Below are 27,998 nucleotides of genomic sequence, written 5' to 3' on the forward strand. Positions count from 1 at the left end.
AAATTAAATACTGCAATATATGATTTGCATGAAAAGTTGATTGTGGACGCCTTCAAGATGGATCACGATCTAAAATCATCAGATCGCCCACCCCTAACCCTAAACTTAAACCATTAAACCTCAAACAGCCCTTTGAAGAAGTGAAGGTTAAATGATGCACATTTTCCAAAAATGATTTCACTCTTAAATTCTGAAACTGATATTGGTTGCATGCACAGTAAACTTACAGAATCCAATCAAAAATCAAGAGCAGTGATATGTCTTCAGTGGGCAGTCCAGCTGACACCAACACAATTATCATGGTTACCATGCCAGCCTGTGGGATGCCTGCTGCACCAGCGCTTGCAACTGTGACAATCAAACTGAACAGGAGAAACAGTGATGATAATGTGATGAAGAAACCCACCGAACTATATGGGAACTGGTCCTATGTAAATAAATCTTTAAAAACTGTATGTTAGGCTCAGTGTCTTTTGAGCGTACCTGAGGACAATAATTTGACCCAGGTTAAACTCCATATTATTAATCTGTGCAATGAATAAAGCAGCCACAGCTTCATAGAGTGCTCCACCATCCATGTTCACCGTGGCCCCAATAGGGAGCATGAAGTGTGTCACATGTTTGTCCATGTTGAGATTTTTCTCCATACAGTGGATTGTAACAGGTAGGGTTGAAGAACTGTGAAGAAACCCAAATAATAAATACAGGAAACCATTGTTGATGCATCTGCAATGTGTTATGTTAACTATCAAGAACTGGCTCACCTTGATGATGTCGCAAAGGCAGTGGTGAGAGCGTGAAGAAGACCACCCATAAACCTGAAGGGATTCTTACGTGTGATCATGAAATAGATGAGGGGCAGGGTGAAGAAGCTGTGGATTAGCAGGCCCGTGATCACAGTGAGAGTATACATGGCAACTTCGTGACCTATCACTCCAACGTCTGCCGTCTTCACAATCTGTCCTGCCACGAGGAAGAGTGTTCCCACCGGAGAATACCTGTGATATAGAGGGGAGAGACAGGAGAGGAGAGGCGGGTGTATCCATATTGAGTACTGTATATTCTCACAGGATTTCAGCGCTAGCGTGGTAGAACACACCAGCATAGATGCACGTTTATTATCACCAAGGCAGCAAATCCCAAGCAACCCTACACATGTAACAAACACCTGGACAATTTCATTGTTCATCATGTGCCAAAATCTGATCATAAAGACAAAAAATCACAGCATGACTGTAGCTAGGCCAGTTTATCTTCATGATAGCCTCCTGTGCTTACCAGATAACTATGCTGACTAGACGTAGAATGGCTTTATTCAGGCTGTCAAAGAAATCCCTCAGAGGTTTTCCTTCAGTCCCCATACTGCCCAGAGTGAGGCCAAAGGCAACAGAGAAGACCAGTAGACCCAGCATATTGATCCCATCTGACGTGCCGAGCATCGGTGCTCTTTCATCTAGTAAGTGGGTGGTGTGGTGACAATGTAACAACAATATGAAGATAAGACAGACAATATATTGATAAACATTGTTTGGGTTAGGCAAACATTTGGTTCCAATCACATGAACAGGAGTATAAAAGAAATCTCACTGTTTCCACTGGTCTCATTCATTCTAATGGCACCAAGACTCTTCCATGTAGATTCATTAGTGGAATAAATTGTTTTATGCTTGATAAAAATAAATAAATAAGCAAATGTTAATTGTTGGTAAATATATGAAACAATGACTGTATAAATAAAGAACAACACCTTTCTAGATCTTACCTTTCTGAAACAAGCTTCCACCAGATTTGAGGGAATCATGTTTCTATGAATCACAAACACAGGAGGTGTTTTAACTGAATGTACATGTTATATGTTGCCTGTAATTTCTACTAAAAACAAATCCTGTTCACCACATACCTGATAAGATCTAGAAAGGAGTCCACTGGCTGCACAATCTCTGCCTCACCACTAGGGAACACTGTGGCAGTCCTGGATGATTTCCCTGGTTGGACAAGAACAGCTAAGGCAATGCCAGTGAAGGCAGCAATAACTGTGGTGACCATGTAAAAACTGAGGGCCCTTAGCCCAATTTTCCCATAAGTCTTCCTGTCCAGAGATGACATTCCTGAAACGAAAACATGTTTAAATAGGATTCTGATTCTGAGTTTGGGTTTGGTGCGTAAAAAGAATCAGCAAATTTACTGAATACTAATTGAAAACTTCATGTAAAGTGTTTAAAGCAGTTTAATCACTAGATATATTTTTGTCGGCAATTGAGACTGTAATGCTTACTACAGCCCAGAAAACAGAGCAGCTGGATGGATGAATAATAGGGAAATAACATGTTCTTATCGTAGATCCTGAACCCCAGGTTTAACTCGAGGGTGGTGTTGATAACAAAATGAAGTTAGTTTAGTGACAATTTTAGTACATCTCAGACTCAGTTTGTAAGTTTCAGCTCTACACACTTTCACCGGTCATTCGACTTTGTCGCAGCAAGCAGTGTGGTTATTAATTGTGTTTATCTACTGTGTGTTTTCTTTCTGTTGTGGTCATCATGGTCTGTCTGAAATCAGTGTGTTGGTGTTGTTCCTACAATACCATAATTAATGTTGCTCCAGAACCATCATTGCAACTGACCAAAAGGCAACAAAGTCTGCATATGAAGTGAATCGTTGCAGTTGATTAGGTCAAGCACAACACTGACTGATTTATGTCCAATGTGGAGCTTATTGTTATATTTTTTCTTTATTTTTAGATTTATCCGACTTTTTATTTGTAGTTTTGTTTTCTGCTTTCTGCCACAGTTAGGTCTATGCAACAAAACTACTTGATTATGTTTAGGAATAGATCGTTGTATGGGTTTAAACAGAGCCTTTCACAATGTTAACCACGTCACAAAGCTATGACATTGCAAAGCAGGATTGGTCAGTTGCATTGATGGTCCTTGAGCAACATTAATTACAGTGTTGTAGGAACAACACCAACCCAGCAATATCATATTTTACGATCATAATCAGGAACGTATTGCCATGTGTAATGTGGGTCAGATCATTTATGTTTTGATTGACTGTAAATCATACCTGGAATCTAGTTTAACCAAGATACAGTGTGGATTAACCTGTTATCAGACTTGAAATGATGAGAGGAAGCACCAACATCAACAGAATTCTTATCAGCAGTTCTCCAGGAAAGGTTAAATATCTTGTATCCTTGGCTGACAAACCAATTTGTCTCAGAGCAAAGCCCAGGCCAATTCCTCAGAGAAAAATAAACACGAGTCAGCAAGTCAGTGTGTCACCAAAGGTTGAGTTCAAAATACCACATGCAGAGCAGTGCTGGAAAAGTTATATATTAATACAAAGCAGACAAGCAGCAGGTTGCAATGTGTCTTGACAGCAATATTAATGATTAATGGTAGATTAAAAGACACATTTCAGGCTTTATGGGAGAATGGAGCACAATGTATTTGAAAACCACTTACCTAACGCAACAGCAACCATTGTAAGAACAACAAAAAGATTTTTCTTGAGAGAAGCCATAGCATTAAATCCATCCTGGGATGAAGATACATGACCTGAGGATGTATTACAGTTTTGGTATGTTTGGGTTTCCTCAGGTTCTGAAACCTCTACTGAGTCCAACTCAGACAGCTCATCGGGTCTTGGCAGCATTTTTGTCATATTAAGTTCCTACAACCAGTATAGACTTCAGAAAAAGACAGGCGTTTGGTCACCTACTAGCATTCATAGAACAATTATTAATAGTTTGCATAACATTTGTTAAAATACATTAAAAAATGTCTGCAGGTTGAAATTGTAAAAACACAAAGTGACAAATCTATAACATTGGTTTATAACCTATCTATGGAGGTATCAAACAAGTATTAGAAGAAATGAATTGAAAAGATTGCATTCTCTTCAGTCTAGTGGTAGTGATAGAAAAGAAAGATTACCTTCAACATACAATTCTTTGTCAGTCCAAAAACAGTCCTTATGCATGAAGTCCGGTCACTGTAATAAAGACAGTAAAGTCAAGACACGGGAAAGTCCAATTATTTTGGCCTTGGCGGATATACAACTTTTTTTCAACACTATGACCTTACGACAGTGTATCAATCATCAGCTTTATGCCCTTGGCTTGCCCAAGTCCCTCATACGCAAGTGGTTTGAATAGATAGCAACCAGACAATGTTACAGGGTTAATGAATAAAAGGATTAAGCTTTAAATATCTTCAAAACATGCTTGCACCTGACATGATAGGTCTCACCCAGGTTGTTGTCACTTGTCATTTTCTTCTCATATTGTCACTGAATTCAGCAATAACTGTTGACCTCAACAGTTTATGATGTTGCAAATGGTATCATTGTAATCCTTGACCATTAAAACATGTTGGATTCAGGAGATATGCAAAATACACAATTCATTTATGGCGGAAAGAAAAATGGCTGCCATTTCCGCTGTGTGGCGTTTTTGCGATGGCTACATCTCTGAAAATGTGCAGGGCCCCAAACTGTACAAGTGTACCAAGTTTCGTACTTTTATGAAAAAGTGAACGATTCACCTCAGAGTTGTAGCATATCATCCCTAGTACTTTTGTATTTTTGTTATATTCCACTATCATTACACCCAGAACACAGCCCTTTTATCTAACATTTTGACACAAGATTTTTCCAATCTATTCTCATCCAATTTGTTTGAAACAACTTATGACAACCTTCTTGCTTCTATATGCTTCTTTCATATCTCAAACTTCATGCAAACACACAGACACAAGGCTGTGACTGCTTTGAAAAAAAAGAAGCCTCTATTAAATATTTTTTGGAGGTGTGTGCATTTTTTCAATTCGCTTTCAAAATGTTGATCCAAATAAAACATCAAAATATCCATATAAAGCTCCAAACCGCCTTGTTGCACACATGTATGGATTCGCAAAATTATGGCTAAATATTCTACTTTTGATAGATCTTGAGTTCTTTAAGGACAGGGGATTGCGTGAGATTAATATCTAGAGGCATGTTAGTTCTGCGTTAGGTACAAAGGTTCTAGGTCACAGTGGTGTTAAGTCAACAGGGTCCCTAAAAAACCGAGTCTTAGGAAGATAAGGGTTAGTACTGGACACAGGAGATGATCAGGGATATCTTACTGTAAGTCGGTACAGTTTCTTGAGTACCCTTCACAAATCCGCTGGTGGCAGAGGTCCCTTCAGGCCATGCCAATAATCCTCAAAATATCATTTAACTCATGTGAACTCTGCATTGTGTAACTGTTGAAGATTATGCTGAGACACACATTAGAAAATGTCCATGACTTCCCATAAGTTGGGTTGAAAGTACAATATTGAGAGTTTGTTACCCACATATTGTAATTGTGATACATCCTTCCAGGTTTTTTTTTTATATATATATCATTTTTGATTGTCCTTCTTCTTATTATTTATATGTGCAGGTTTATCCTTTTTCTTATGTTCTTAATGTTCCTCTACTCTTCCAGTTCTTTTTTTTATTTTTATAAAGGACCATTGTGGTTTACCAATTTTGCTGAAAATGTCCTTAATATTAATTTGCCTTTACAGATCTTGTTTGTAACATCCAAACCTTCACTTTAAACAATGAACAGTTTTTGAATTGACTGAAGTTTTTGAGAGAAATTACTCTATATGCTGTGGAAAGTTCTCTCATAGTGGCATTATCAGCTCTGCAGCTGTACAAAGCTTTTAGCCTTTTGGCTCATTGTTTTGGTTTACCAATCAAGATACTTAGTATATCTGCTGTATGACAGAGTCTCCGTCTGTCATAACCCCTCCAATAAATGGTCATGTATAGCAAAAAAATGCTGTACTTTGCCTTCCCAGTGCAAAACCCGAGACAGAAACCAGCTGGTATTCGTAAAGTCCAGCATCTATAACAAGCTCAAGTTCAAGATTTTTTCTTAGGAGTCAGTTGAGACCAAAATAGATCTAAAAGTAGAGTGAATATCAAACCAGGATTCTTCATATGAGATCCATTGTCAACAGAGATGCCTTGAGCCAATTCTAAGCATTGGTATCGGGGCCGATCTGGGTAGATTTGAATGTATCTACTATCCTAAATGTTCAATCCTTTACCGTATTTTATTGTTTTGTCCACCTCAGCTTGCTTGTGTTGCAGTGCTGCTCTCTCTCTATGACAGCCTACAGTTCTACAGAGCAGTGCAATTATTGCGTTATGGGTTACATAATTCCTTTTTGTGTTCATTATTTCATTTGTTTACTTTTGTAACTAGTGATGTCTGTGAGGTAGAAAGCAGCGGCCTACATCCTGAGACTCTATCCTGCAGCATTTTGTTGACAAGGTAAGGACTCCACATCGTCTGTAGGCTTCCAATTATGAGCTAAGCTCTTTAGCGGTTTTACTCCAGCCACAAGTTATTGATACAGTCTACTGTAATCTTGACACACAATAGGCAAGGTTTCCATTTCAGAAGTCTGAAGAAGAAGCAGCTCTCGGTAATAATTTGTTGTTGTTGTTAGCAAGATTAGATTTTAATGTTACCCTTCTCAGCTCCACTATCCATCGTCTTCCCTTTCCCTGTAGGACTGAATAACATTTATTCAAACAGAGCTACGGTGTTCCTCATGTCTCAAATGTTGAGTGGAAACTTGAAGAGTTTTATTTGAGGAGGTGCTGAGGACAGCAGTAATGCAGGAGCAGATGGAATGGAAACACCAGAGTTCAATGGCATGTCCAGGAAGGAGATACGAGGAGTACCAGAAGCAACATGTGAAAGAAAAGTGAGTAAACTGAGATCCTTATATCAAATATTTACAGTAGGACAGACAAAACTGCTAAAACCATTTGACTGGTGAAGCACAACAGGAAGCACAACAGGTAAAGTTAATCAATGTGTGCTTTGTATGGATGTACCAAGGATCTTAAAAATGTTAAATGTCTTAAATGTTTTTGTGTTCCTGAAAGCAGTTTGCGCAATAGAAAACAAAGCTGTACAATGGACAAAAGTAAGCATAATAAACTTGCTCATACTGAACTGTCTAATACAGTGGACAGCGGTTGTAAAGAGAAAGTATGACCTACATATCCATTAAGCAGGGATTAGCAGGTGTGATTAGTATTACTTGAAGTAGGCTCCCACTTCATGTTTGTCTAGACAAAAAGACACACCTTTAGTTGTGCAGGAATGATACATACCAATACTTATCATTCCTTCACTGGTCTTGAATTGCCACCTGCTAAGTTGGTGCAGCCTTATAAAAATCGAAAAAAGATTAGTTTAGAGAGGTGAGGTTAGATACACATTCTAATATGATGCAGTCCAAAAAAACACTACTAACTACAGCCTTAAAAAACCCAAAGAGTTGAGTCAACACTTATCTGATACTGTCAACCAAAACTGATCATACGTTTCGCTTAGGTCGATTTAATTGCAGGGATGATCATCATTGGATTGAATTAGACTGAATGGGCGTACCTTACGGACAACATTGTATTAGACTGATGGTTTCCTGACTGCAACTATCCAGAGTGATTCCTGGCATTATAGTTAACAAAAAAAAAAAAAAAAAAGAACAAACAAAAAATTCTGGTTTGGTCTTCACTTGGTCTCAAATTAATATGACCTCAGTGTTTCCTTGGCTTGACTTGACTGTGCACGGTCTTTGACTTGTTTTGGAATCAGCATAGGCCATAATGGCTTAAGCATATTGCTTCCCAAGTCATATGTTACAGTGGATGGAAGTTTATATTGGATGATAGTCTTTAGGGATGCCACACTGATAATATTTTCCCACCAGTTAATAAACATGTGACAATGCTCATGTTACTGATTACACCAGACATTTTACAAGAAAAGATGCTTAATATTTGTAGAACGTTGTAATAAGTTACTGCTAATGCTAATTTCCAACATCTGCAGCTTCAAATTAAAGGCACTTAACTAGTGAAAGATTAGCTGGCTTTTATTATGAAGTAGGCTTGTCAAAGGGGATGCAATGTGTTTTGTGAGTTCAGCACTCACCGGTAGTCTTCTAGTCAGTCTGCTTCTGCAGAACAAAGCAACAGCCATTTTGGGGATTTAAAGACAGTGGATCAGTTTAAAATATTGTCGGGAGTAGTTTTATTCAGTCTATGGGAGTAATGGAACAAGGTGAAGTCACAGTGAACTGCTAGATGAAGAGCTACAATCAACAGGCCGCACACCTCCAACTCCTCAGTGAGGTAGCCAACTTCTTTTCCGCCACTTTTTGGCCTTTTCATGGCTTTAGTTATAGTACAGACAAAGAGTGACCGGAAACGGGGTGAGAAAGAGAGGGGGGATGACATGTAGCAAAGGGCCACAGGTCAGATTTGATTCCTGGGCTGCTGCGGCCTCGTCAACGTTATCAGGTTCCTTATCATTATTGGGTTAAATTCAGAAATATTGCCATATAGGTGCTTTTGCGTTTCACTGATGAGTGCAGATGAGTTTGTGACTGTAGCTAACTAACAATAATGATTAAAAAAAATGTAAATGCTGTTGGGGGTGATGGGCGAGTTATGTAATTAGTGTATGCCTGAACTCCATGTAACACCATTACCACCAACTACTGCAGCAAGCCTAATATCCATCCAGGCAGTCATCCATCAAAGTAATGTTTTTTGTAATCTAACAGATTTCAGAAAACTTGAAACCGCTCCCCTTTAGCAAACCCGTCCAGAAATTATACATGTACTACAAATCAGAATTAATTAAGTAACCGCTGCGTTCAATGGTTAATTTAGTGGACAGTACAACTCTGTGATTAATAAAAAAAGACTTTCCTTGTACAGAAATACTACACAATACACAAGTCCTTCATAATCTATTACAATATGTTGAGTCAAATACCAGATTTGTTGCAAACACAACAGTTGATTTTAGTTTGTTATAAAAGTGTGTGGGCGTGAAACAGGCAGTTTGAACTCGCTTGCCTGTGTGACAATGTGTGATGCATGTGTGACATCAACGGATGCGAGCGAGGCTTATAAGGTAGCTTTAGGTGGAGGTTTATTTCCTCGGGGCTCAAATTAGCCGGAGAAGCAGATTAGGCTCCGTGTGTAATAACTTGTCATGGCTTGGTTTCAAGACGCCGCCATTAAACACGTCTCTTAGCCAGTGTGCTTTAAAACAATAATTATTTAATCACCTTAACATCTCAAGCAACGCTGACTGTAATGAAGTTAAAGTCTCATTGTCCAATTAAAAGTGTGGCAATTTACATAAGACATGTCAGTTATTTCTTTGAATTCAAGTGGCGTAGGGTGTTCAATAAGATTACTCAAGCTATATTTTACATCTGACTAGAGAGTACAGTTTTAAAAAACAGCTTGCACCTTTAATATTTCATAAGTTTCACAGTGACTTAAAAAAAAAAAAAAAATTTGAACTAATTTAACACATGCCAAAACTAGGGCCTGGTCGTTACAACAAATTACTTGATAAAGATATTAAGTATGAACTTCAAGTTTGTTTTATGCACTTATGAGACAGGATCTAAGTCTGTGGCTTTGTCTCATTTGTAGTAAATCTGCACTGTTTAGAAACTGATAAAATAGCTTTGACAACAAAAGTTCCATTGTAGTTGTTTTTTATACTGGCCCATGTTTTTTATGAAACACAAAACAGTATCTAAGTAAATACTGAGATGATGTTCGTGTACAGATGACATAGCAGTGTAAGGGAATAAGGTGAAGGAGCACAGCCCTGGCAAAGACATCAAGTAACCACGGAACTGTGCCAAGCTGCAGCTCTTGGTGCAGCTAATCTTATTAAAAGAGGGTCAGGGCCTGAGCAGACCACCCTTAAATAGAAACGGGTCAAATCTAGTACCAATATGGAGATGACGACATAACGACGACACTACTGCAGGGACTTAAAGAAGTAGGCTTATAACACAAATGGCACTAGTTCAATCTTTCCAGGTCAGAAAGGTAAATCTGGACCAAGAAGGTGAGGTGAATAAGTTTATTTTCTGCTTTAAATACTGTGCAGCTGTGTTCAGTTATAGGACTATGACATGTACATTTTTAAACACATTTCAATGAAAACAAATGTCTAGTTTTAGGCTATAACTTTTCCCAAACCCTAAACAAAATGATTAATCCAAACCTAAATCAAACTAACCCGAAACAAACTCTAACACTGACCTCAAATGAACCAAAGAGAGGTGCACATTTATTAGTTTTTGATTTTGTGGTTTTTGCAAAAACCAGCAATGTTGGATTTTGTGAGGTATAATTAAACCCTTTGTGAAGCTTTTCAAAGGGTATCATGACATTTCCTCCCATTGTGCCTTCATCAACTCTCCATGCTCTTATAGCAAATAACAATTGGTCCTATTTTATTACCTTTCCAAGTTTAACATTTGGACGTTTTCTTGTAGCGCTTCCATGTTTTGTCAAATTCATCTGCCAATGCTGTAAAGATATGGAAAAAGTAAATACATTTTACAACAAAATTAAATTACCACATGTTAGCCAGGAATATAGAGATAGTCTATGCAAACTCTTATCGGAAACAGAGGTTCTAGAGTCTATTCATTCTTTACAAAGTGGGAAAGCTGCAAGGCTGGATGGATATGGCCCAGATTTCTGTAAGAAGTCTGGGGCAAAAATATCCAGTCTTTGACTAAAAAGGCTGCCTCAAACTTTAACTATGGCAAATATTGTTTTGATAAATAAAAAAGGTAAATCACCTGATCAAAGTAGCGCTTACAGACCTGTCAGCCTCATTAATGTCGACAGTAAAATCCTCTCAAAAATTCTTGCAAAATGAATTGAAAATATAATCCCTGAACTTGTCAAGCCAAATCAAACAGGCTTTATTAGGCAAAGACTGTCCAGTCACAATATGAGGTGTCTAATAAACATCATACATAAACATCATAATAAAATGACTTCATCTAAAAATCTGGTCATCTCTCTCGATGCTGAAAAAGCATTTGACAGAATTGAATGGAATTACCTATTTACAGTGCTTAACAAGTTTGAGGTAGGAGAGGAGTTTATTAAATGGATACAGCTGCTATACTCTGCGCCAAGGGCAAGGGTTGTTGTAAATGGAATATGTTCACAGAATTTACTCCCAGAGAGAGGAACCCGTCAAGGCTGTCCCCTCTCCCCACTGCTGTTTGCCCTGACTATGGAACCTCTTGCAGAAGCTATAAGAGCTAATGATGATATTCAAGGTATATGGACAAAAATATTCACAAAATTGCATTGTATGCAGATAACATATTATTATTTGTATCGAGCCCGGAAACCTCTTTACCTGCTATCCTGGAGGTTATACAACATTTTAGTTGCGTTTCAGGTTATAGGCCTGGAAAAATCTGTAATGATGCCTCTCGGCTCATACAGAGATATATTTAGTCTTAAAAAAATCCCATTCAAGCCATCTCTCAATGGTCTATCTTATCTGGGCATAAATGTCTGTCCCAATGTATGTGAATTGATAATCTTTTTTGTTTTTTTTCTTCAGCTGTGTTTTAGTATCAGGGTGATCTTTTGTCTTGCAGGGGACTTGCTTTCATTTTTGGTTATAAAACATTGACTGAGCTTGCTATTGTAATTGTTTTTAGTGCTGTTGGTTGCAAAATAATGTTATTAATAAAATAATGGAAATGCCTCAAAATAAATGAGACAAAATGTGCTATCGCTCATTGATTATTTAATACAAATGAGGGTCAACTACAAGCATTAAGAAAAAGCCCCAGCATCATAGCATGGGAGAGACTATGTTCTCACAGACCCACACAAAGTCAGTTACAGTGGATGATGGGGGTACAGCTTTCTTAACCAAATCAAAACAATGCAGTGTGAGTAGGTGAATGGATTAATAAGATAATGTTTCATAGAATGATCTCATTGACTCTGATCAGTCATTCCTGGTGTGAACTGTTACCTTGCTGACAACATTACTGTAATGTGGTAATGCTGCTGATGACAAGACACTGATCTATCTTCAAAGAAAGCTTTACTCAAAGCCACCTGCTTCTCTGTCAACCCCTAACCTTTTAATACACTGTCCTTATGTGAGGACACACTGTTTGGGCTTAGGCTTCTTGGACACAGAGATTAGTGACACATTCTAATCTGCAACAATATTCATTATGTTTATACAATATGTGGAGTGTAGATTGAAGATTAACATTACAATTTCCTTGAAGAGTAATACCCTATTGATTAACACTCCAAAAAACTTTTTGTGACTATGGTACAGAATTGGCTTTATTGGTCGCTGCCACAGATGTTCTTATATATGAGGTTTTGCAAGATTCAGTGTGAAAGGCCACAAGGTAGGCTGAAATGGCCATTCTAAGTGTGGCACAGGGAAAAAGGAAGTGACAGATTTAGGGATTTAAAAATGTAGTCACAGTATCTACTCATTTATTGACATCTACAGGTATTGTAGGGATAACTACTGTATTTTTACTAAATAATCCTCAGTAAAGTGGATATAATGACCAAGCAGGTTAGTATTAGAACAAGTACAATAGTCTGGTACTGTAAGTTCTGAAAAATCACATCACTTCCCTGCAATGCAGCCTTTAAAATCAGGAAAGGAAACACTGATGCCATATCATGATATAACTATATCCAAAATCTAAGAAAACATACAGTTTCATATCATAATAATGATGTCAGTATATTGCCCAGTCCTAATCTGCACCATAACCACAACATAAAAAATGTGGCTTTCAAGTTCAACCTGTGTGTTAGCCAGGTTATATTTTTTGTCTGGCAAGATTCATCGTTCCTTTCACAGGTATTTCAGTTAACTGTAAATTAAACTTTTATGGCTATGGAGGACTTCTCTACCTCAAAGTTTAAGTTATTTCCTTGAAGGTCTTATTTTTAAGAAAAGTTGATTTTTGAGTCTCATTCCCGACTTGTTATATACTGAGGCATTGAACCCAATGCATATGTATGTGACAGGTTAGGGCGGTAGCCGTCTCAAAGCGTGATTTTTCACGAGTTGGGAAATTCAAAGTGTCTGAGTTGGGAATGACACTCAAAAATCAACTTTTCTTACAAATAGGACCTTTAAATCAATTTGCCATTTTAAAGTTACAAGTAGTTTGCTTGTACAGTATGATCAGTTGTGTGACTTTTTGTCTAAATCTGTTAAATTATTAAATTTCAACTATGTATTAATTAGTTATTCTTTTGTGGCATTCACTCAACAGCTATGTTTAAAAGGTTACACTTTAAGAGAGAAGCTTTTAACATTGTTCAAGAAAGTCTTGGTCTGGTTAAGTGGAGGGAGGGTTAGCTCCTTTGACTATTATGACCAAAAGATTGAAAGATACCTGAAAACTCCAAAGATTTTGCCTAACAGCTTTGTCTGCATCAGTTATAATATCAACTAAAGCAAATAAGCAAAGTTAGGAATCTTCGATACAGCCGATTCCAAAAAGTTAGGATGCTGTGTAAAACAAACATAAAACTTTGGGTGATAATTTGCTTATCCTTTTTCACATATACTCACTGCCCAAAAAACACCTGTTTGGAACATTTCACTGGTAAACAGGTTAATTGGTAACAGTATCATGATTTAATATGAAAAGAGGGTCCTCAAAAGGCTCAGTTATTCACAGGGATGGGGCAAGGTTCACCATGACTGGGCTCAGGAACACTTCGTACACTCTTTGTCAGTAAACACGGTTTGTCTGCCTGCTAGTCCCCTCTGTTACTTGTAAGTCAGATTACTTGTTTTGGTTGCTAATAAAAAGAAAATGTTTATATTTTTTGACATTTATAGCCATGTGGGATATTTTTTTGTTTTGCTTTTATTTAAAAGTTTAAAAATTCTAAACATAAACTTTAAAATGTAAAAAGATCCTGTTACTAGGTAGGTCACACAAAATGATCATGAACCAGCACATCTACGACTGTACAAGATGTGAGAGAGTCAGCTTTCCCCCCACATTTCAGCTCAAGTTGATCACATGACCAGTCTCTCAGCTTTTTACCCTCCCTTTCCATCATCTCCCTGTCATCCCCCTGCTGCTCACCATCCCCCTTTCCCCCTGTAAGCTGACACAGCGCCTTTAAACATTAGCAGATTTCTTCCTAATAGGATCGCAGAGGCTTAAATCGTCATCTGATAAAACTAAGGAGCTTGATAGCTATGCTGCACCCTCTTAACCAATTTGTACTCAATTAGGATAATGGGGAAACAAGCAAAGAGGGACAGCTTTAATATATTAATGTGATAAAATGATTATCAATTTCCCTTGGCTACGACTGGGGTGGTATTAGGAGCATCTCAGAGGTCTCATATAAATATTAGCCATTAATTAAGTGGGCCAAGCAGTAAAGGTCATGAGAAATATTTGAATTGGATCCAATAATGTGTGAACCGTTACCTGTCAACAGTGGCATAACATTTTCAAGTACAAATGTACAACATAAGACCTATCAAATAGCTTTAAGAAATAACAATTCAAAACGCTACAATAATTTTAGGTCAATGGCCAATGCACACATTTTACCTGCTGACACACTAAAACTCTTGGAACGGAGCCATCATTAATGTTATTAATCACAGCTGTGCATTTTTTGCTATGACTTGTCCAAATGTTAAGTAGGTAAGTTGCCTGCAATTTGAAGGGATTCTCTGGTGATTCAGAACTGCAGTTTCAAGTTGGGGGTCTCACAAGAGACAGATTTAAAAAAGAATTAATCACAACCGAAGCAGCATTTTAGCCACTAACCTTAAAACTCTGGATCCTACATTTCCCACAATGCAACTTGATAAAATTGTTAATAATCTGTCCACAGCTAAACTACCACATCTCACTTGCATCACTATTTAATGAGACTTATTATCAGCTGCTTAGTCCATTGACTGTCTTACGGTATCAGCTAACTATAATATAAGAAACCTACCAGTGATTTAAAAAACTGCATACATATGACAGCTTCTTATTAATAAATGAATAAATAAATGAATTAGAAATGTATGATTTTGCATGCTGTTTTCATTTTTTGTCTCTATTGAAGGTAGGAGAGCGATGGCTCTGCAAAACACCGCACAGGCCTGACTTTCTTTGTAATCACCATATGGCAGCAATCTACCTCATGACAAATCCGTGTCACAGGGGCATCTGTAAGTTCTTTATTTCACTGCTTACTGGCAAAAGTAATGGGCTTTACAGTCTCTGCTTTCTTGGAAAACGAATTTGTCATCCAAGAAAAGGAGTTCAGCCAAAGCTACCTGGCCCACAGCAGTTCTGGTCATAGAAACCATTGACAATGCTGCCCAGTGTTGCCAGATGGCTTTAAACTTGTTAGCATTTAGTAGTCCACAGCTGCTTAGGCATGTGCCAATTGTGTGGACAAGTGTTAAGTTTCTGTGCATTTCCTCTTTTAGGAGCTGGCGTATCCACGGATGAAAGCCCTTCGGTAGCGTCATTAGTACGTGTCAAAAGATTATTATTTTTTAATCAAATGTGACCATTTACATTGAACGTGTGTAAGATGTAGACAAAAAATGTAAATGTAATTAAAGTACTAAAAGTAGCTGTATTAGGCAAATTACTTTTGAGTGTAGGCAGTCCATCCTGAAAAGGGTGGGGTGTTAAAGGGACATTAACATAATATAATAAAGTCAGTATGTTCTTGATGTGGCTTGGCTAATGCTTGGGACTGCTGTCAAAGTGAACACCATATTTACATAAAATATTTTTTCCAACATACTGATGCTGAAAAAAATAATTTATTATAAAAATTATATTATAAAAAATATATTCTGCACCACTTTTGTTTGTATTGTTGGCGTGCAGAGAACTCCTAAAAATAGCTTCAGATAGGAGGAGTGAGGTCAGAGGAAATCTCTAGTGAAGTCTTTAGGCTCATTAAGGATGGGATTGATCTCTGCAACACCTACTGGAGCTGCCACAGCTTTGGTTGTGCCAGCTGGCAAAGGAGAAACTTGCAGGATGCAGGATAAAATGCCCCTGATGCCCCCATACCAATTCTAAAGTGAACTATCAAAAATTATTCGCCAAGCAGCCTGTTAATAGTTATATATTTATGACTGGGTTGAGTCTCTTCCACTAATTGCGCTTGTTTGAATTAATTAGGTTAAATAGAGTCGTTGTCATTTGTTACTTGCTTGCCTTTTGGGGTTCTTGTAGGTCCCCCTGGTATAAAGATGAAAACTCAAATACCCTATTATTATTATTGTTATTGTTATTATTGATTTTATTATTATTATTATATTAATATCAAACTAGTTGTGTTTAGTTGTGATTCTATTTATAGTAACTCTGTATAATTAGACAACATTTCTTAAATGGGGTAATAATAGGCATGGAAACCATGACAACATTGCTTTTCCACCCACAAAAGAACTCCCTTTGAACAAATGATTCACTTCTTTGTTTTATTTTAATTCATTATTAATGTCAGCTATTCCAAGAGCAGTGTAGCGCATAAAGAATTTAAGTGCCTACATGAATGAAACATTTTTTTGGAATACAAGTCTTTACAGTGTGTAGCTATTCAAGTTAAAAGTCCATCTCTGTGTCTTTTCTCCCTTACATTGTCTATAATGAAGGGATTAGCGAAACCTCTCAGTACGAGCCATTATCTTTCAGACAATAGATTTTTTGAAAGAAAGTTTTGTCGAGGCTTCATTAGCAATGGCCTCCCTCTGTGGTCTGAATGCAGGACACATTTGGAGCAATTACTTGACCAGAAAACAACTGTCAGTCATTCTTAAAGGGGAAGGATTCCAATTAATAAACCTCTTAAACCCTTTGGTTTTACTACCATTCCCCTGCAAGCTTTGGTGTCTTGTGTGGTTAAGGGCAGTTTTGTCAGGAGAGAAAGACATTACATGTGCTTGTTGCACCAGACTCCAACAGCTCCTTTGCTCACTTGTGTGCAGGGGATTTCAAGGACTTAACTGGGAGTAACAAGTGCCTACAGAAGATATTGTTAGTGTCATTCTTCTACTTATGGACTGCAGAGACACCATGTGCGTAGCATAGCCTGTTGTAGGAAAGTGAAGAAGGTAAGATTACTTTATGTACTTCTTTACTGTGAATTCAGTCAATTACAGAGTCTATTGATGTATAGGTTTCCATAATGCTTATTTTTGTATTCAAGTGTAACAAAATGTTGTCCAATTTGCTTTTTGGTGCCTCTCAAAACGTTCTAAAATGTCAGCGGGTTGATTTTATACCAAATTAATTGCATACCAAAGTAAAGAGTTAAAATCGATGGTGAGGTTTAAAATCTGCAAGGATAGACTGATGAGAGCCAGACTTGCAAATAAGATGACTTTTTCTAAACATTATAAACTAAACAGGTTCACTGATCCAAAAAGAGCAAAGCTTCTTCATTTATTAACTTTGCAATTCTTTAAGCTCTAAACGTTTTTCTTTGTTTATCTTTTGCCAAGCAAATGGCTTGTGGGTAGTCAGCAACGATTGACTTTTTATGATTGTGATGATCTACCATAATGTAAATTATAGTAACATAGCATAACTTGGTGAAGTTTCTTGTGACAGAGTATGGAAGATATTTACTCTTACTATAGAAAGTAATTTATCTTAATAAAACAAGGGAACTTCCTTGATAGATATTCATTAAGATGTTTAATTTTACTACAACAATAACAATTAATAAGCCATTAAATGACTTATTAAATTTAAGAACACAGATTTACTGTATTGTTTATGTCTTTTTTCTTTTCTCTCATTCCTTTACAGTCAAAGATGTGAGTTTGCTCTGCTTTGTGTCTACAATACATTCAGCCCCACTGAAGCATTCCTTGAAGGATACGGCCCTCACGCGTCACATACAGTAAATCTTCTCCATTGCACGTGAAGCAGAAAAACAGCTCTGCAAAACAACTGTTCTGCCTTGTCTGATTTGGTAGCATCTTGCTTGATTTTGCAAAGAAGAGATAAATTGTCTTCAAAGGCTCGGATGCATTTGTCAATGGATACTATGGGAATAGTGGACGATAGTTGCCTGGACAACTATGACATGGCAAAAGGTGCTGGGTCAAGCGCCGGAGGCAGGGTCCACAGTATCGATGTCATACTGGGATTCACTAAAGACCAGGACCCTTTACTGCATTCAGTAGGAGATGAGGAGAGCCAAAAAACAAACGTGGAAAACCCACAGCATCCTGAGAAGCAGGTCTCATCAGACCCATATGGGCATCTTCCAGAGCTGGGTGACAGCTCCCAACAAGCTTCCTATCATGGTGAGTCTTTTCAGAAAAGAAACTATTGTCACTGACAAAAACTCTCTAATACATTTTTTTCAGTATTAATGTTGATCAGGAGATTTTGTCTTTAACTGTGCAACAAGTGGAATTAGGGATGTACTAAGTCTGTCCGAGTCCCCTATGTCCGGTTTAAAAGTACTCCCACACAGTTTTCCCTCTGTGTTGGCATCACCTTTAAGCAACCACTCTCATGATGACTTAGCTGAGGTTCTGAAATGACAGTGATGTGAAGTTATGTAAATATTAGTTAATTTGCCAAAACGAGCAATAAGGGTGAGAGTTTTGGTGAGTGGAGAAGGAGAAGCATAGGACTACATTTAAGTGCATTTACCTCAGTCTTTTTTCAGAAATTCCATTTTATACATTTGGATGCTCACATATGCAGTACAATAACAGAGATACAAGGGCCAGCCAAAGAAAGATTGATTTGTATCAATCTTTCTTTGGCAAATGGCACATAGTGCAAAAGACAATGTTAGCTTTGCTCATGAGTGTCTACGCTACACTGCTGAATCCTCATATTTCCCTTAAATGTCCCCTTTTATTGCTTTGAAGTTATAGATAACCTACTTAGGTTATCTGACATTATTACATATAGACTACTCCTAGAATCTATATGAAGCTTTAACTAAGTGAAATAATCAAAAGTTTTCATTATGGCTGCAACTTTACTGTATGTCAAATAGAGATATATTAAATGTATATTAGTTTACACACACACACACACACACACACACACACACACACACACACACACACACACACACAGTTTCTGTTTTTCTCATACACTGTTTCGCATGTGTAATATGAATAAGCCAGAGCTATGGTATCATTCATGCTAACTTAATGACACATCTACGTGGGGACCCAAGAATAATTTCATTAGTCACTGTGCTCCTTTTGCTACATCCATTGTTAGAAAGGGCCCTTCAGCTTGACATATTTGTTATCTTCTATCTTTGGTATTGGGGGTGTTGAGCAAATTTAAAATAATGTTCTATGGGTTTGAGCAAACAGCAGGCTTTTGTAAGTAATACACCCACTGGTGGGTCTGGATTGAAAACAGTACTGTCGGTGTTTTTGTTTTTTGTTTATTTTGTTTTTTATGTTTTTGCTAAAAAAATAAACAAGCCCCTTTAATTGTTAGAAACCTACTTGACACATCTTGCAAAAAGCTGAACAGTTTGTTAGATCCATAAACAATTGCTCATATTGTCTCTCGGTGAGCCTGGATGTGGCCTCTTGTCGATTGATCAACATAGAAGATTTTATATGCGTCCTGTGGACACCTGAAAACTATCTTAATAACTAAGGGATGCAATAATTCTTTGTATATGTAGGATTTAAGAAAGCATGACTGTCTATAAAGCAAAGGCCATCTGTGCTTTATAGCTGAATATATGGACGGTGTATTGATATAGCAACAATGTATGTCAACATTATAAAACAGAGGCCACAACAGACAAAAGCCAATGAGTGAGCTATGACAGAGCAGGTCTGACCAATCGATGAGCACGAACAAATGGGCACCGGAATATACATTGCTATATGTAATGTATACTGTACATGAGTGATTTGCATTTCTTTGGAAGTGTTGATACTTTCTTGTCATAAAAAGTTTTCAATATCAGGTTCAACTGTGAAAAATCCCATCTTAACACAGCCTCTATTCTCCATGGAGACACATAATGAAAACCTACTGCCACTGTTTAAGGGTTTCATAGTTTTACAGCAATAGTTTGCAAGACTTTTCCATGAGCCCTGAGAGAGAAATTTGATTTTAAAGACCTTTTTGCTATATTTGCAATTCAATTTAGAAATTGAATTTAGAAAAACATTTTCATCACCACTTTTAACCACCTGTCAACACTTGCTCCTAAGACATGAGTGGTATGGCAGACCACACCACCTTTATATGGGTGCTTATTGTCTGTGACTGCCATAGTATAGTAACATGCCAAAGCCAAAGTGACTCCTATTCCGAAAGAGTGACTCCTGACCAACAATAAAACCTTCCTTGTGACAAAGTTATACCATGTTTAACCTAGACTTTTACATATTATGTTTAATAATAACATAATTCAAAGGAGATTGTGCTGATGTGTAAAAACTTTAATCGGTATATAAAAAAGCAATCATCCCCTTCATTCCTTACTCATGGTGTATCCTTAAAAAAATAACTTGCTTTAAAGATTTCCCAAACTACTTTGAACACAAAGCTTTTGCTGCTTGGCATCATTATTCTAAATGATCCAATGATCTGTAGACCATTTTGCCTCAGCGATTTGGTATGATTAACAGGCTTTGGTGCAAGACACACATGGCTCACTTGTCCTAATGTACATCCATTTAATCTGGACTATGACTGTTTACTCGGCTTGTGCAGAAGCCAACTAAAGTCCCTTGTTATTAGAGGAGGCGGGGACTCAAAGGTTTAAGTGGTAGCATCTGTTACTATGGGATTATTGCAAGGGAAGAATTCAGTGAAAGATGTGATATAATTTGGACTTGCAAAACCCCTGTTGTTTACAAGCCCTCAACTGTATAAAGGGCATCAGTCATTAAGCTGTTGTATCATGTGGAGAAAAGTTAGGATTTCACTTTTTGATCTGGCTGCTCTGAGAAATATTTGATCTATTATCTTAAGGTGTCAAAACTTTCATTTAAAAAATGTTTCAGTATGAATACAGACTGACGCAGTTGTCTTTGGAAAACCTTTGAGCTTCTTTGATAGTTCATGTCAATACTCTTCTGTAACTCTTTTGTTACTCCTTGACTCAGAATTTTGTTTTTGCAATTTTGAACGTACACTAGTCCTACCTCTCTAAGATCCTTCATTGGTCATTTGGCTCCAGCTTCCCTTATCCGTCCTAGCCTTTACTCAGCCAAATAAGATATGTCACGATGGTAGTGTTGCCAAAATTAAAGGACGGCTTACTGGCTTGATATCAGCTGCACACGATTTGGTTGTTTAGTTTTGGTAGGTGTTAATGGATATCAATTTTCTCACATCTTATTCAACTAACTATGTATTGTCTTTCATTTTAGAATCTGACCTTTTCTCCGGTGACAAGTGTGATGAAGAAATGAGCAACCTACAGAAGGATTTGGACGATGCTGAGGGGTCTCCAGATCCCATTAAAGAGGAAGAACACACTAAAAAGAAACACAGAAGAAACCGTACAACCTTCACCACCTATCAACTTCATGAGCTAGAGCGAGCATTCGAAAAGTCCCATTATCCTGATGTCTACAGCCGTGAGGAGTTGGCAATGAAGGTTAACTTGCCTGAGGTCCGAGTTCAGGTAAGAACTACACTACAGAGAACATACTACAGGGAACTGAAGCTTCAATTTCTGGCTTGACATGTTTGCCTAATTGGGGCCGGAAATGCTAAGTAATTTATATTTTAAGATCCGCAATTTATTCATCATATAATCATTTTTTCTCATCCTTCCTTTTGCACCCAGCAGCAAAAACAACTACTTTGACACTTAATAAAACCACTGTTTCAAACCATAACTCTGTTCTACCGCAGATACAAGCTTTGAACGACATAAGGAGCAAATATCTATTTATTTCAGAGATGCTGAACATTTATTTCAGAAAGTTTATTGGCAAAATACATTTGAAAGATTCTGACCTCTGCACCACCTAATGGTAGTATCAGTGCTATAGTCTCTCAGTGCCTCATGGCACCATCTCATCTTATCTTCATTTCTCTTTGTCCAGGTGTGGTTCCAGAATCGGAGGGCCAAGTGGAGACGTCAAGAGAAGATGGACACTAGCACTATGAAGCTTCATGATTCTCCCATGCTGTCCTTCAATCGTCCCCCGATGCCTCCAAGCGTGGGGCCAGTGGCCAACCCAATGCCCCTAGATCCCTGGCTTACCTCGCCCATCTCCAGTGCCACACCCATGCATACCATCCCAGGATTCATGGGCTCACCACAGGGCCTGCAGCCTGCCTATCCAAGCCACAGCTTCCTCAACACACCACCTGGAATGGTCCAAGGTATGCAGCCAATGGGCCCTCCTCCCTACCAGTGCCCGCCCAGCTTCAACGATAAATACCCAATGGAGGACGACAGGAGTTCAAGCATCGCAGCACTCAGGATGAAGGCCAAAGAGCACATTCAGTCAATGGATAAAACCTGGCAGCACATGTGATCTGATGAGGAACTGTGGACAGATTTTTGAACTGCTCCCGTGAATGTTTACAAACTGCTTTTCTACTGTTTGTTTCATGTACCAGTGAAGAGAGTACATGACACCAAAGGAGTCATAAGCAACTCTGAAAATGAACTTCTTGTGAACTTTATTAAATTTCACTTTAAAAATGTGATTAAGTTTGAATGAACCATTTTATAGCTCAAGCGGTTTGGGAACAGACTTTTGTTTAAATAAGACAACATCTTCGACATGAATGTTCAAAACTTGGGCTAATTTTGTATATTTCTGATACATTTCAGACAGTACTGACAAACTGCAATCTAGTTTATGAGAGGCTAGGTAGAGCCATGCGGTCAGTAGGAGCAACTTTTTTCGATTTGGGCATACTACGTGATGAGAATGTTTGTCTTAATTGATGTATGTGCTTTTTTGTGGAAATAAGATATTTTTTATAAAGAAATTAATATTGACCCCTTACTCTGTCTTCATATACCTGGGTAAAAATGTTCTTACCCCCTTGAAGTGAAAATATCTTCATGAAGATTAATGAACGCTGTGCTTCAACAGCATTTGCTTGAAAGAGTGTTCCTTATATGTCTCTTTGGTTTCAGTTTTATCTTTCTGTTTTCTATGATTTTTTTATTGCACACGTAAACTCTGACCAGCATTTTATAGTATATGTTCAGTTGCTTTGAAAGTCATTACATGTGATTATTTTTAAACCAATTATCTGAATTAAAATCAAGTTTAATTCGGTTTAAAGGCAAAATGTGTACTTTCTCAAAATTTAAATCATTAAACTGGCCTTTTGGAGAGCACCGTGCCCTGATGGGGGAGGTTATCGGAAGTCAGAGAGCATAATCTGGCTCGGAGGCTAATTTAAACAGACAAGCATACCTCTTAACACCTAATTACTGCTTTTAAAGCGATTAACCCGGATTCTCAGCCATAGACAGAATGCCCTCAGATGCCCCTGAAAAACCCTTTTCAAGACCTGATTAACTTCGCTCCTCCCCTCAAACTTGACCATTTAGCTTGTTTCAAATTTACAGATACGGCACAACATAATAATGTTTTTTGTTATGCACTATCTTGGTCCTCATCCTAATTGGTAAAAGATGCATCTCATGGCATTCATCAACATGATGCATCTCATGGCATTGTTGACAAAATATTCACTTAAGTCAGGTGGATTTAGAGTGAGAAAGTTAATGGGTGCTGGCAGCCTCTCTTACCTCTTGGAAGTAGCACAGTTTGATGTAACTGTTGGAGCACAACAAGAAGGAAATGACGTTGCACTGCTGTTTGTCAGGGACAGAAGGTCATGGTGATGTTGCTTGTATGTTTTAAACTGTATGTTTTTTATTTGCTGTGTGTGCTGCCATGCTATGAGGGGAAATGATCTGGAATGGAAGTCTCCTGTCAATACCATAATGAAGTGTAAGAAAGAGTTAGCATTTATATTACTACAAAAGTAAACATAACTGTATATCATGGCCTTTAGAAATGGCAGCATCCATACTGTCAGTTTTATAGGGTTTGTTGTTTATTTTGTTATAATCCCTGTTGACAACAGTGGACTAAAAAGCCAAAGAACTAAAAAAGAACATGTCTTATGACTAGAAGACACATTTTCAAATTTGTGAGGATGTTAATTAATTTGAAATCATTTTTTTTTTCATCAATATCATTATATATGAATTTCTAGTTCTTTTAAGTTTTTAGAATGTGACTTTTATTTTCCATGTGCAAAACACAGAATAAAGTTACAGTAGCACCACTGTAGAAGCACTTTGATTGTGGATCTTGTTTTTCTTTCTACACATGCATTAGTGAGCCACCAAGATGACTTTGTGCCGTTAATGAGCGCTGGTGTACAATAGGCCATGTAAGCTGTGACAGACGAGCTGGCCTGATGGAAGCCTGTTGTGTTCGTCCAGGCCTGTGGACCTTTGCCAGGCCGTTAGACAGATGAAGCTCCACTCCATCAGGCCCAACCAGGGGTGTCAGGAGGCCCCGCCTGCTAGGCTGCAGAGGCCACAAGGGCTCAAGTTCTAATTGCCCTCCAGTAGCCTATGTGGCTTAGCTGCTCCAATTTATTTTTAGATGGAAGTTTGTATAGAGGTCTTGTTTTGCATCTTTTATTTTGCAATTGTATAAACAGGTAGACAATCTCAACTCAGTATTTACCATCTTTTGTGACACAGTCAAATTCTTTTTTCCATTGATCTTGATCAAGTGATTTTGTCAGATGATTTAGAGGTAAAGTGCTTTTACGCGATCAATTCCTTTATCGTTTTATTATGTCATATCATATTCTCTCTGATTATTCGTTCTCTTATAATATTGTTTTTATCAATTGTCATTTGATTGGATTCTTTTTTATTGCTACTGTAAAGAACTTTGTAACTTTGTTTTGAAAGGTGCAATAATGGATTATTATTATTATTATTACTATCATTCTTCTCTGAGGAGAAGAGGTGGTAATGAAAAGAAAAACTATTCAATGTTCAGGATTACATTATTATAATTTAATGGATAATATTGCACCAGGGTAGGAAATACAATAAGAGATACAGCTTGGAAAGTAGTAATGTTATAATGCATGCACAATTATCAAGTAATTTGTGGGACAGATGTTAATAGTGTCAGTGCTGAAGAAGTAAGACTAAACTATCAATGCCAACTGCATGCCTAGGCAAGTACTAAGCTGATGTGAAATGTCTGATGTTAAGTTGGGTAAAACCTGAACCTGTGACCTTTTAGAATACACCATATAAAATAGGATCAAAACAAATATTGTCACAGCTTTTACCTTGTTTAATAAACTGCTTATGCTCAAAACCCGGAGGATGTTTAGCCACTTGATAGAGAAACTTACTGTCTAATTATTTCAGACTTGTAAGTATTAATACTAGGTTTTAAGCCTGCTCAGTATTCATACCATTTATATGCCTCAGCAGTTTTGCATAATAAATCAGTGGAGAGGATGTAGATGAAAAGGCTATGCTGTATTTAGTGATAACTCTCTCACCACACCTCTGTCAGAAAGACTTAATGTAGCAACATCCAGAATTTGCTAGAGACGCACTCAGAACTAGTAATTAATTACACACATTATTATGTTATTTTGCTTGGCCAAGCGTGACCTTAGCAGGGGCCAAGGCTCTAGTTAACAGGCTGACTAGCGGGACGTGGTCCACGGTGGAAATAATAAGGGAAAGGAGCGGAATTAATTGGGTTTGATTAAGAACACTTTTCAAAGGGACACCATTTTTCCCTCTTGACATAATTGGGGATCACTCAGGGGGTGGGGGGGATTTGATGCCTGGCGCCAGTTGCTCGTCTTCGCCCCACCATTCACTTTGAGAAAAAGGACATGCCAGTCAAACAGCACTCCCTCCCTTGCCTTGCACACATGTGAACAGCATGCACCGGCACACGTTAATGGCTTAATTTTGCATTCAGTGCATTGACAAACATTCACTCCCAATAACTCATCTTAACCTTGAAGGCCCCCCGCCAGAGTATTTTGGTATTTTTATTATGTTTCACATGTTTCTGAGTCATTTCCTGGCAATGTTGATGAGCCACACCGCTCACCGAATATTTTTTGACAAATAACTTAATTTTGTGCTCAAAGTCACAAAATTTAAGCTGTTGCTAATATGGATTATGACGCATCACTAAAGTAGAATCTGGGAGTCATTTGTCATCCTCCAAGAGGGATTATAATAGCAGCCTGGCTCCTTTAAGAAACAGGGAGTGAGTAGTATGTGGGTGGTTGAGCAAGAGAAGGAGAGATAGCTACAGTGACTGTGTTCAGAGCAGACCAGTGTTAGCTACTGGAGCAGAGGGGTTTAGTAAATGAAGAGTTCAGGTAACATTTTGACCATGAATGAACTCTGAATGAACAGCTATCAATATCCTATTTCTAATCCATGCTAGCGATGTTGATCTTGCTAGAACGGCAGTCTGGATGCGATGGTAACCACGTCTGAATATTAACCACGCCCCAATTCTCTGTTTGAGAAAGAACATTGACCATTTACAGGAAGAAAAACTGACTGGAGGGGGACTTTGAGTACCAGTACTTTGAGTACTTTGGCAAACCATGCTGGCAACATAAGTTTTTCTCCAATATAGACAATCAACTGGCAATCAACTATCTTCCACTTAGCCATCGAATAGTTGCAGAGGGGTTTTCAAAATTACAGACTGCATAGTTTTATCTTATATGGCAAAAATATATATTACTTTAATTTATAATGACAAAATAGTAATTCTTTTTAGTGGCATATGTGATTTTCTTGTATCTACCTGCCATCAGGTAAAACAAGTACATACATACATTTCCTCTACCTCTTCCCCCTAAAAATGTAACTAGCAAACATGCTTTTTCCATGAAGCTGTTCTGAGGACTAACATTAGAAAAAGTATACAGCTCAAATGAAACTGCTGTAGATTTTAAGTAATCTCTTATTGCTGTTACATGTTACATGAGATTATGAGCAGCGTTAACATCAAACCTTTTTGTAATGATCTGTTTATGTAATTATTGGGCATTTTTTTGGTTGTCTCCTCTTGACTGGTCAGAAGCACATTTTTACAGGGAGTGACTAATAAGAGCTTTAAATATCTGTACTGTAATAACTGTTACTGAACAACTACTCTTGGGGGGGGGGGTTACCTGCAATTCGGTGCTGGTTTGACGTGGGGCCTGAGTTGTCTGCTGGTTGCCTTTGTCTTGTGCGGTGCTCTACTCTCATTCTGTATACAAAATCAAGTGTCAGCATCAACATCTCATTACTTTCACAAAAAGCAACAAGCTCAAATAGGAGATTACTTTCTTACATTGAACACAGGGTTCTTGACAGGATGACATGGCAAGCGACATGGTGGTCAAATCTGTCCACAGTTGATGTGATCTGTCTACATTGTTTGAAGCTATCCAGCTGCATCAGGTCCTGTAATACAGAACAGTCTGGAGGTATTTACAGATTCCTTTGGGGTTATGTATTGACAGTTTGTCTGATTGTTGCGTTACCTTAACTTGTACAGTGGTCCAGGATCCAGCTGGTCTGTCTGCTCACACTGCTTCTACAGTGTGAGCATGAATCTCTGCCAATTTCCCTTTCATTCTTGTTTGTGGTTTTTTTTGCTGTCATTCTTAGTTTGAGACTGCTGAAACTTATTACACATTAGGTTTTAATGTACTTTGAGGACCGTTTTTGAATTACGATGGTGAGGAGGTGGAAGCCATTAAGTTACCAATTTTGGAAGTAAATGGCTAGTGTTGAATATTCTATCATCTACATTGCACAGAGGTTCATAACTTGATTCTTCCAGATGTGATTTATAAAGGATGTCCACATGTTAAGAAAGGGTTGCATGAATATTTGATTGACCTAAATGCAATATACATGCATGTCAATTCATGTTTGAAATGATATTCTCAAAGACCAGTATCTTTACCTGTAGTGATGCTTACATGAATGGTACCTCCTCCAGAATATAACTGTCAAGCCTCTAATGTCAGACAATGAATTAATCAATCAAAATTAAAGAAGTGTTGATA

The 27,998-nt window shown here is 37.8% G+C and overlaps 2 protein-coding genes across 2 annotated transcripts; one reads left to right on the top strand and one right to left on the bottom strand.

Annotated features, from left to right (window-relative positions):
* Positions 1–269: 269 nt before the first annotated feature.
* Positions 270–27,990, bottom strand: LOC311266149 (excitatory amino acid transporter 4-like). The gene is made up of 11 exons (XM_084368350.1): positions 27,275–27,990; positions 27,111–27,190; positions 3,939–3,996; positions 3,468–3,691; positions 3,105–3,242; positions 1,901–2,108; positions 1,763–1,805; positions 1,588–1,666; positions 1,279–1,453; positions 765–998; positions 270–678 (listed from the first exon to the last, which is right to left on the bottom strand). The coding sequence occupies exons 4-11, from the start codon at positions 3,664–3,666 to the stop codon at positions 444–446; spliced, it is 1,311 nt and encodes a 436-aa protein (XP_084224476.1). The 5' UTR covers positions 3,667–3,691; positions 3,939–3,996; positions 27,111–27,190; positions 27,275–27,990; the 3' UTR covers positions 270–443.
* On the top strand, positions 17,704–24,217 carry LOC311266151 (retinal homeobox protein Rx2-like). Its single transcript, XM_084368352.1, has 3 exons — positions 17,704–18,223; positions 21,296–21,552; positions 21,980–24,217. Exons 1-3 carry the CDS (start codon positions 17,941–17,943, stop codon positions 22,415–22,417), a joined length of 978 nt encoding a protein of 325 aa, XP_084224478.1. The 5' UTR covers positions 17,704–17,940; the 3' UTR covers positions 22,418–24,217.
* Positions 27,991–27,998: the final 8 nt, after the last annotated feature.

The sequence above is a fragment of the Pagrus pagrus genome (assembly GCF_965226575.1).
Source record: "Pagrus pagrus genome assembly, chromosome: 12".
Classification (NCBI taxonomy): domain Eukaryota; kingdom Metazoa; phylum Chordata; class Actinopteri; order Spariformes; family Sparidae; genus Pagrus; species Pagrus pagrus.

Excerpts from the sequence above, each read along its gene's own strand:
- LOC311266149 (XM_084368350.1), bottom strand. The coding sequence starts at position 3,666 with ATGACAAAAATGCTGCCAAGACCCGATGAGCTGTCTGAGTTGGACTCA. Across the intron at positions 3,243-3,467 it reads AATGGTTGCTGTTGCGTTAG|GAATTGGCCTGGGCTTTGCT; the intron begins GTAAGTGGTTTT and ends TTTTTCTCTGAG. Across the intron at positions 2,109-3,104 it reads CATTTCAAGTCTGATAACAG|GAATGTCATCTCTGGACAGG; the intron begins GTTAATCCACAC and ends TTTTCGTTTCAG.
- LOC311266151 (XM_084368352.1), top strand. The coding sequence starts at position 17,941 with ATGCATTTGTCAATGGATACTATGGGAATAGTGGACGATAGTTGCCTG. Across the intron at positions 18,224-21,295 it reads CCAACAAGCTTCCTATCATG|AATCTGACCTTTTCTCCGGT; the intron begins GTGAGTCTTTTC and ends CTTTCATTTTAG. Across the intron at positions 21,553-21,979 it reads TGCCTGAGGTCCGAGTTCAG|GTGTGGTTCCAGAATCGGAG; the intron begins GTAAGAACTACA and ends CTCTTTGTCCAG.